This window comes from Aythya ferina (genome assembly GCF_964211825.1).
Source record: "Aythya ferina genome assembly, chromosome: W".
NCBI lineage: Eukaryota > Metazoa > Chordata > Aves > Anseriformes > Anatidae > Aythya > Aythya ferina.
Window position 1 is genome coordinate 3,993,159 of NC_140313.1, and position 10,552 is coordinate 4,003,710.

The following is a 10,552-nucleotide window of genomic DNA, read 5'->3' on the forward strand; positions in this document are numbered from 1 at the left end:
TGAAACTGATCTTGTGATCATCAGTAGCTCTAAACAAAACTAAGTGTAGGATGGACACAAAATATGAGATTCTGATCCAGACTATAGCCAGGTTTTGCTGCAAGAGGTAAAACGAACTACTGCTGGTGTCTCCTGGTTTTGCCATTCTATAGGTTGTAAGAGATGCTGGGGAAAAATTGTCTGTCTGTGATGATTCATGTAGTTCTTGCTCTGTGTTACTTGTGTTACTTCTGCTGTAAAGTAGTAGCTGTGATTCTTATAACTTGTCTTTATTTTTTCCCTCTTTCCCTCTCTACCACCGGTCAGTATGACTTCTCCCTGGAAAAGAAAACAATCGAGTGGGCTGAAGATATCAAAAAAATTCAAGCTGCCCAGAAAGGAGCTGAACGAAAGGCAGAAGAAGCAATAGGAAACTCAAAAGCAGCCCCAGAGGACAGCAACAGACTGGGGTTCTCAGAGGGACCTTGCCCTGAGGCCATGCCTCCTCCTATTAACCCCATCCTCGCTGGTCTGCAGCACAATAACATTCTTACTCCCATGCCAGCCGACAGCAGTGCTGTGAAGCAAAAAGTTCTTAGTCCACCTCGCCCCAAAGCAGACTTCAACCCAGCTGATTTTGAAAGTGAAGAAGACCCATTTGACAAACTGGAATTAAAAACTATCGATGATAAGGAGGAGTTAAAAAACATTCTGGAAATCCATGTCGGTACTACTGGGCCGATTGTTGCCCAGCTGTTAGATAGCAGTTTGCCCAAAGGAGGGTCTGAGTCTGTGTTGCAAGATCAGGAGGTTCTGGCATCCATAGAAAGGGCCACGTTGGACTTCAAGCCCCTTCACAAACCCAATGGCTTTATCACTTTACCGCAGTTGGGAAACTGTGAAAAGATGTCCTTGTCTTCCAAAGTGTCCCTGTCCCCTATCACTTCAGTGAGCAATATCAAATCCCTATCCTTTCCTAAACTTGACTCCGATGAGAGTGATCAAAAATCACCAAAGCTCATGAGCACTTTTCACAGCACTACCTGTCTCCACAACAGCACTTTTCTCAGCTCTTTGCAGGCCTGTGCTCAGGCTAAAGCTAGCGAACTGAACGGACACCATGTGGTTGGTCTGTCTGCTTTAAATGAGGACAGTGGCATGGAGACATCAACATTATCCTCTCCAACCAGGCTGCCTTCCCTGGCTGTGTCAACAGTTTGTACGGAAGAAGAATTGTCTCAAAGCACAGTGACCACGGTAAACACACGGTGGATTAAAATTGAGTTCGTGGGGGAGATGTGGAGGTGTGGAGGCAAATGTTGATTCTAAAATGTCCCGTGGCTTTGTATTTAGTTTCATTTAATGTGTGGTGTGTAGATAGGACAGATCATGTACAGTAATTCTTTTATGTGGCAAAATCATCAGCTCAACAGGTCTTCATGCTGACAGTTGTGAACCTCAGACTACTGCTCACAGGCTTCTTCTCCCTGCTCCCCTCCCATCTCTGAATTTGAAACCAATTCTGGTGACTTTTTTCAGCTTCTCAGCTCTTGTTGTTCATAGTTATACATAGCTGCATGCCTTTTGAGGTAACTGTAAGATTTCTTCCGTGGTTTCTTACCTGTGAGGGTGGGAGGATTGCTTTTTGGATACCAAAAGCAGTTTTGAAGACCATCTCAGATTTGCAGATTTTGGTTGCTGTACAGCTCTGAGACAGGAGTTTGAAGCTTTGTTGCTTCTAACTTATAGCAAGTTCTGAGAGTACTTCAGGGTGTGGTGGTTTTACCGTGCTGGGCAGCTAAACACCACAACCACTCTCTCATTCCCCCCTCCTTAGATGAGGAGGGGGAGAAGTAAAGCAAAGAACAACTCACGGGTTGAGATAAGGATAATTTAATTAAAGGGAAATAATTATAATAATTAAATAAAGACTACCATGAACTAAACAATTTAACTAAGGGGAAATAAAAAGGGAAAGGGGAAAAGGGAGGGGAAAAGGAAAAAAATAAAAAGAAGGGAGGAAAACAAACAAACAAAATAAATGAAGGCTATGTGGAAGTGCAGAGGAAAGAAATTACTCTCTACTTCCCACAAATGAGCGATGATTGACCACGTCCTTGAAGCAAGGCCTCAACGCACACAGCCGGTGTTCGAGAGGAGGACTGATGTTTTCCCAACGAGAGCCCACCCCTCCCCTCTTCTTCCTGTTTCCACCTTTTATTGCTGAGTGTGACATCACATGGTATGGAATATCCCTTTGATTGGTTTAGGTCAGCTGCCCTAGTGATGTTTCTCTCCTCACTTTTTGCCCACCCCCTAGGAGGGTTAGAGAAAGGCCCAATGCTGTGCCACTGCTGCTCAGCAGTAGACACAACACTGGTGTGATTACACTGCTGTTCTAGCTACAAGTACAGAGTACGGCACTGTATGGGCTGCTGCAGGGAAAGTTAACATTCCAGCCAGACCCAGTACAAGGGACACCTAACTTGATGCCATCTGTTGTGGCTTTGTGAGTGGGAGTTCAGATTTGAGTGAACTTGGGCACTTTTTTCCAAAGAACCTAAGATCTGGACACCAATACTTATGAATTCTAATGGAAACTGTATAGCCAAATCTTCTAATTAGCTCTAAAATGTGAGATTTGGAAGGCGGCTTCTGTCCTGTGCACGGTGGTTCTGCGTTCTTGCTGGTGTACTGTAGGTTTTTGTGACACCATGTGCTCTAAAACTGGTGACAGTCCTTCTCTTCCCACTGTTCTTTCATCTCTCTTAAGGCTTAAGTAAATGCAGTATTATTTGAGAAATGCAGTATTCTGGCAACTAGTGTATCCCTCAGAATAGGTGCTTATGGATCACTAGAGCAAATTCAATGCTGTAAGCTTTGTCAGGAGCAGCAGTGTGCTGAGCAAGTGCTTGCTGCTACAAATCACAGGTTTGAGGGGAGATTGCCTCATTGTATGAGGCTCAGAGGTGAAGCCTTGAAGCATGATGTCTCTAGGGATTAACGTGAAAGATCACTTACCACTAGGTAGATAGGCCTTAAGATAACCAAATTCTCACTGCAAGTACTTAAATCTCTGTGCTAGATTAAATCCTAGTGAAGACTGATAGAGGAGGTGTGTTCTCGACAATGCTGTAAGGGAAGGTACAAAAGGTTTTAAAAACTAAAAAAGGAATTTCATGGGCTAGGTTGCTAGAAGGCAAGGGTGCATGTGAGAGCTGGGCTACATTTAAACAGCACTTCTTCCAAGCTCAGGATTAGAGAGTACCCAGCTCCACCTGGGGGAGGGTGAAGAACAAGTGGAGAGCTTGTGGGTGAGAATTAAGGGGTGGGATGGTATGGGGGACACTGTTGTGGGGGTATACTACAGGTCACCAGATCAGGAGGAGGATGTCGACGAGGCCTTCTACAAGCAGCTGGTAGTAGCCTCACGATCCTGGGCACTGGTTCTCATGGGGGACTTCAATTATCCAGACATCTGTTGGGTAAGCAACTTGGCCAGGCACGCGCAGTCCAAACGGTTCCTACAATGCGTTGAAGACAATTTTCTGACACAGGTGGTGGAGGAGCCGATGAGGAGGGGGGTGCTTCTGGACCTTGTCCTTACCAACAGGGATGGGCTTGTTAGGGATGTGAAGGTTGGGGGAAGCTTGGGATGCAGCGACCATGAGATGGTGGAGTTCAAGATGGAACTTGGTGGAAGAAGGCTAAAAGCAGGTTTGCTACCCTGGAGCTTCGGAGAGCCAACTTCGACCTCTTCTGGGACCTGCTTGGGAGTATCTCATGGGCTAGGTTGCTAGAAGGCAAGGGTGCATGTGAGAGCTGGGCAACATTTAAACAGCACTTCTTCCAAGCTCAGGATCAGTGCATCCCTAAGAGTAGGAAATCGGGGAAGGAGGGCAGGAAAACTGCATGGATGAGCAAGGAGCTCAAAAGGATCCAAAGGAATCAGGATCAAAAGGAAGAGGAAGGTCTATGAAATGTGGAAAAAGCACCTGTCCTCTTGGGAGGAGTACAGAAGTGTTGTCAGGGCCTGCAGGGACGCAACGAGGAAGGCTAAAGCCCACCTAGAGATGAGGCTTACAAAAGAGATAAAGGATAATAAGAAGGTTTTTTTTTTTTAAGTACGTAAACAGTAAAAGGAAGACTAGGGATAATGTGGGTCCCTTGCTGAACAAGGGGGGTGTCCTGGTAATGGGAGACACTGAGAAGGCAGAGAGATACTGAGTGCTTTCTTTGCTTCAGTCTTTGCTTCAAGGACTCTCCCCCGGGACTCCTCACAGAATCACAGAATTTTCTAGGTTGGAAGAGACCTCAAGGTCATCGAGTCCAACCTCCAACCTAACGCTAACAGCCCTCCACTAAACCATATCCCTAAGCTGTACATCTAAGCGTCTTTTGAAGACTTCCAGGGATGGTGACTCCACCACTTCCCTGGGCAGCCTGTTCCAATGCCTCACAACCCTTTCTGTAAAGAAGTTCTTCCTAACATCTAACCTAAAACTCCCCTGGCTCAACTTAAGCCCATTCCCCCTCGTCCTGTCACCACGCACGTGGGAGAACAGGCCAACCCCCACCTCTCTACAGCCTCCTTTAAGGTATCTGTAAAGAGCAATAAGGTCACCCCTGAGCCTCCTCTTCTCCAGGCTGAACAAGCCCAGCTCCCTCAGCCGCTCCTCGTAGGACTTGTTCTCCAGGCCCCTCACCAGCTTCGTCGCCCTTCTCTGCACCCGCTCAAGCACCTCGATGTCCTTCTTGTAGCGAGGGGCCCAAAACTGAACACAGTACTCGAGGTGCGGCCTCACCAGAGCTGAGTACAGGGGGACGATCACCTCCCTAGCCCTGCTGGTCACGCTGTTCCTAATACAAGCCAGGATGCCGTTGGCCTTCTTGGCCACCTGAGCACACTGCTGGCTCATATTCAGCCGACTGTCCACCATCACTCCCAGGTCCTTCTCTGCCTGGCAGCTTTCCAACCATTCCTCTCCCAGCCTGTAGCTCTGCTTGGGGTTATTGCGCCCCAGGTGCAGGACCCGGCACTTGGCCTTGTTAAACTTCATGCAGTTGACCTCAGCCCATCGGTGCAGCCTATCCAGATCCTCCTGCAGAGCTTTCCTACCCTCAAGCAGATCGACACACGCACCTAACTTGGTGTCATCTGCGAACTTACTGAGGGTGCACTCGATGCCCTCGTCCAGATCATCGATGAAGATATTAAAGAGGACCGGCCCCAGCACTGAGCCCTGGGGGACGCCACTAGTGACTGGCCTCCAACTGGACTTGGCTCCATTCACCACGACTCTTTGGGCCCGGCTATCCAGCCAGTTTCTAACCCAACGAAGCGTGCGCCAGTCCAAGCCAAGAGCAGCCAGTTTCTTGAGGAGAATGCTGTGGGAGACGGTGTCAAAAGCCTTGCTGAAGTCAAGGTAGACCACATCCACAGCCTTTCCCTCATCCACCCAGCGCGTCACTCTGTCATAGAAGGAGATCAGGTTCGTCAGGCATGACCTGCCTTTCATAAAGCCATGCTGACTGGGCCTGATCGCCTGCTTCCCCTGCAAGTGCTGCATGATGACTCTCAGGAGGATCTGCTCCATGAGCTTTCCTGGCACTGAGGTCAAACTGACAGGCCTGTAGTTTCCCGGGTCTGCCCTCCGGCCCTTCTTATAGATGGGCGTCACGTTTGCTAGCCGCCAGTCGATTGGGACCTCCCCCGATAGCCAGGACTGTTGATAAATGATGGACAGTGGCTTGGCCAGCTCCTCTGCCAGTTCCCTCAGTACCCTTGGGTGGATCCCATCTGGCCCCATCGACTTGTGCACATCTAAGTGCCGTAGTAGGTCACCAACCAGTTCTTCATGGATAATGAGGGCCACATCCTGCTCCCCATCCCCTTCCACCAGCTCAGGGTACTGGGTATCCAGAGAACATCCGGTATTGCCGCTAAAGACTGAGGCAAAGAAGGCATTGAGCACCTCCGCCTTTTCCTCATCTCTTGTAACTAAGTTTCCCCCCGCATCCAGTAAAGGATGGAGATTCTCCTTAGTCCTCCTTTTTGTGTTGATGTATTTATAGAAACGTTTTTTGTTATCTTTAACGGCAGTAGCCAGATTGAGCTCCAGATGAGCTTTGGCCTTCCTAATTTTGTCCCTGCACAGCCTCGCTACTTCTTTAAAGTCCTCCTTAGTGGCCTGCCCACTTTTCCAAAGCTTATAAACCCTCTTTTTCCTCCTAAGATCAAGCCACAATTCTCTGTTGAGCCAGGCCGGTCTTCTTCCCCGCCAGCTCGTCTTTGGGCACGTGGGAACAGACCGTTCCTGCGCCATTAAGACTTCCCTCTTGAAGAGCGCCCAGCCTTCCTGGACCCCTCTGCCCTTCAGAACCGCCTCCCAAGGGACTCCACCAACCAATGTCCTGAGCAGCTCAAAGTCAGCCCTCCGAAAGTCCAATACAGCGGTTTTACTGGTCCCCTTCCTGACCTCGCCAAGAATAGTGAACTCCACCATTGCGTGGTCACTCTGCCCTAGACAGCTCCCGACGATCACGTCCTCCACCAGTCCTTCTCTGTTTGTGAAGAGAAGGTCTAGCGGGGCACCTCCCCTGGTAGGCTCACTAACCAGCTGTGTCAGGAAGCTATCTTCCACGCTCTCCAGAAACCTCCTAGACTGCTTTCTCAGGGCTGTGTTGTGCTTCCAGGATATGTCAGGGAAGTTGAAGTCCCCCACGAGTACAAGAGCTGATGATTTTGCAACCTCTGTCAGCTGCCTGTAGAATTCCTCATCCGTCTCCTCATCCTGGTTCGGCGGTCTATAGCAGACCCCGACCAGGACACTAGCCTTGTTGTCCCTGCCGATCCTAACCCAAAGGGACTCGACCTTGTCATTCCCAACCTCGAGTTCTACAGCCTCGAAAGACTCTCTAATATAGAGAGCCACACCACCACCCCTTCTATGCTGCCTGTCCCTTCTATAGAGCTTATAGCCAGGCATTGCAGCACTCCAGTCATGAGACTGGTCCCACCACGTCTCCGTGATGGCAACCAAGTCGTAGCCTGCCTGCCGCACGATGGCTTCCAGCTCCTCCTGTTTGTTACCCATGCTGCGTGCATTGGTGTAGATGCACTTCAGCTGGGCCATTGCCTTATCCTCCGGCCTTGCCATTGTTCCCCCTGGCACAGCCCCAACAATCCTAGCCTCAGCCCCATCCCCCTTCCTACCTAGTTTAAAGCCCTCTCAATGAGCCCTGCCAGTTCCTGGCCCAGGATCCTTTTTCCCCTAAAAGATAGGGACCCGTCTGCGGCCATCAGGCCAGGTGCTGAGTAAAGTGCCCCATGATCAAAAAACCCAAGATTTCTGCGTTGGCACCAGCCCCGGAGCCACGTGTTTAACAGGTGGGCTTTCCGTGTCCTCTCTGAACTCCTCCCTGCCACCATAGGGATGGACGAAAACACCACCTGCACTCCCGCTCCATCCACTAACCGACCCAGCCCCCTAAAGTCCCTTTTGATAGCCTTGAGGCTTCTCTCTTCGATGTTATCACTGCCCGCCTGGACTATCAAAAGGGGGTAATAGTCAGAGGGGCGTACCAGGTTAGGAAGCTTCCTGGCAACGTCCCTGACCCTGGCCCCAGGGAGACAGCAGACTTCCCTACGGGTAGGGTCCGGCCGACAAATAGGGCCCTCTGTTCCCCTAAGAATCGAGTCACCAACAACAATAACCCTCCTGTCTTTTTTGGTGGAGGCAGTCCTGAGGCGCGGAGTCGACCTCCTCGCTCCAGGCATCCTCCTGGGAACATTTGCTACCTCTTCCTCACACACCGGCCTCTCAATCTCTAGGGCCTCAAACCTGTTGTGTAAGGGCACCTGGGAAGGTGGGGCCGGAAGGGGAGAGCATCGCCTGCGATGTCGAGCAGGGACCTGTTTCCATTCCTCCTCAGCTCCCAGATCCCCTCCCTCTGCCCGACGGGGACAGGGCAGGGGGTCCGCCCCCATTTGGGGAGTCTCACCTCGGCACCTCCCCTTGAGGCCCTGCAGGGAGTTACTCCAGAAGTCTATCTCCCGCTCACACTCCCTGATGGCCCTCAACCTCTCCACCTCCTCCTTGAGTTCCGCCACCATGCGGACCAGGTCATCCACCTGCTCGCACCTCACGCACGCAGTTTCTCTGCCTCCCGCCGATGGCAGCAAGAGGCTCAGACACTCCTTGCATCCGGTGACCTGAACTGCGGCATTTTTTAACGGGTAGTCGGTCTGCGTGTGTACCGACTTTCTGGAGAGCGCGCCGTGCCTGGTGGCGACCATTATCGCCTAGTTACGGCTGTTGTTAAGGAGGTGTTGTTTGTGTGTAGGGGGAGCGCTCTGCCCTTCCTGCGCGCCCTGCCTGTGCGAACTGCCGCGCTAACTGCCGCGCCACTCCCTCTGACGCGCCACGCCCTGTTCGCCGCGCTCCTGGTCGCTCGCGCTCCCTAGGGGCTGCTTTTGAAGGGCTGGGGAGGGGGCGCTGCTGGCTCCGCCTTCGCCTCGTCAGCCTCCCTCACGAGGGCTGCCGGGTCCTGGCGGCTCCCTCTAGTAGGCTCGATGCCGGACAAAAATTAGCCCTGCCTGGCCCGATCCCCCGCTCCGCTGCAGAACGCGTCTGCCCCGGAGCCGATCGCCTCGGCAAATGGCAGTGAAATGGCGGTGGGTCCCGATTTAAATAGCCCGCCGCTGACGCTGCTGGCTCCGCCTTCGCCTCGTCAGCCTCCCTCACGAGGGCTGCCGGGTCCTGGCGGCTCCCTCTAGTAGGCTCGATGCCGGACAAAAATTAGCCCTGCCTGGCCCGATCCCCCGCTCCGCTGCAGAACGCGTCTGCCCCGGAGCCGATCGCCTCGGCAAATGGCGACCCTGGAGGCGATCCTCGACCCTGGAGGGAGGAGAAAGAGTCTGGGAAGTGGAGATCTCCCCCCTTGTTGACAAGGGAGTGGTTCGGGAGCGTCTGAGTGGGCTCAACGCACACAAATCCATGGGTCCCGATGGGATGCATCCACGTGTGCTGAGGGAGTTGGGAGAGGTGATTGCCGAATCGCTCTCTATCATCTTTGAAAGGTCCTGGAGAACAGGAGAGGTGCCTGAAGACTGGCGGATAGCCAATGTCACTCCGGTCTTCCAGAAGGGCAAGAAGGAGGATCCGGGAAACTACAGGCCAGTCAGTCTCACCTCTGTTCCTGGAAAGGTGTTGGAACAGCTTGTTCTGGATGCCATCTCCAAGCAATTGGAAGAGAAGAAGGTTATGAGGCATAGTCAGCATGGATTCACCAAGGGGAAGTTGTGCTCAACCAACCTCGTTGCCTTCTATGGTGGCATCACCAGCTGGGTAGATGGGGGGAGAGCAGTGGATGTACCTTGACTTTAGCAAGGCTTTTGATACTGTCTCCCATGACATCCTGCTAGCAAAGCTGAGAAAGTGTGGGATAGAGGAGTGGACAGTGAGGTGGGTTGAGAACTGGCTGACTGGCCGAGCTCAGAGGGTGGTGATCGATAGCGTGGAGTCCGGCTGGAGGCCTGTGACTAGCAGTTTTCCCCAGGGGTCGGTGCTGGGTCCAGTCTTGTTCAACATCTTCATCGACGACCTTGATGAGGGAATAGCGTCCGCCCTCAGCAAGTACGCCGATGACACAAAGCTGGGAGGAGTGGCTGACACGCCAGAAGGCTGTGCTGCCATTCAGCAAGACCTGGACAGGCTGGAGAGCTGGTCAGGAAGAAACCAAATGAGGTTTAACAAGAGCAAGTGTAGAGTCCTGCACCTGGGAAGGAACAACCGCATCTATCAGTACAGGCTGGGGGACAACCTGCTGGAGAGGAACTCTGAGGAGAAGGACCTGGGGGTCCTGGTGGACGACAGGTTGACCATGAGCCAGCAGTGTGCCCTCATGGCCAAGAGGGCCAATGGGATCCTGGCATGCATTAAAAGGAGTGTGGCCAGCAGGTCAAGGGAGGTGATCCTCCCCCTCTACTCTGCCCTGGGCAGGCCTCACCTGGGGTACTGTGTCCAGTTCTGGGCTCCCCGGTACAAGAAAGACAGGGATCTCGTGGAAAGAGTCCAGCGGAGGGCCACAAAGATGATACGGGGCCTGGAGCATCTTCCTTATGAGGAAAGGCTGAGAGACCTGGGTCTGTTCAGCCTGGAGAAAAGAAGACTGAGAGGGGATCTCATCAATGTGTATAAATACCTGAGGTGTGGGAGACAGAGGGATTTGGCCAACCTCTTCTCAGTGGTTTGTGGGGCCAGGACAAGGAGTAATGGTCACGAGATAGAGCACAGGAAGTTCCGCATCAACATGCGAGAGACCTTCTTCACAGTGAGGGTGACGGAGCATTGGAACAGGCTGCCCAAGGAGGCTGTGGAGTCTCCTTCTCTGGAGATATTTAAGGCCTGTCTGTATGCCTTCCTGGGCAGCCTGCTCTAAGGAACCTGCTTTGGCAGGGGGGTTGGACCCGATGATCTTTCGAGGTCCCTTCCAATCCCTTCAATTCTGTGATTCTGTAAATTAATAAATAGACTTACTAGGAGACGTAATAAAAATCATCACTTGAAAC

At 52.0% G+C, this 10,552-nt stretch overlaps 1 protein-coding gene across 1 annotated transcript in view; it reads left to right on the top strand.

Moving 5' to 3' along the window:
• LOC311426474 (ubiquitin-associated protein 1-like) overlaps nt 1-4,075 on the top strand; it is a gene marked incomplete at its 5' end in the record, with an annotated part of 37,861 nt that extends 33,786 nt beyond the window's left edge. The window contains one exon of the mRNA XM_084502855.1: nt 307-4,075. Within this exon, the coding sequence (XP_084358981.1) occupies nt 307-1,302 (996 nt within the window). The 3' untranslated portion in view covers nt 1,303-4,075. The remainder of the gene's footprint in view (nt 1-306) is intronic.
• Between the last annotated feature and the right edge of the window lie 6,477 nt (nt 4,076-10,552).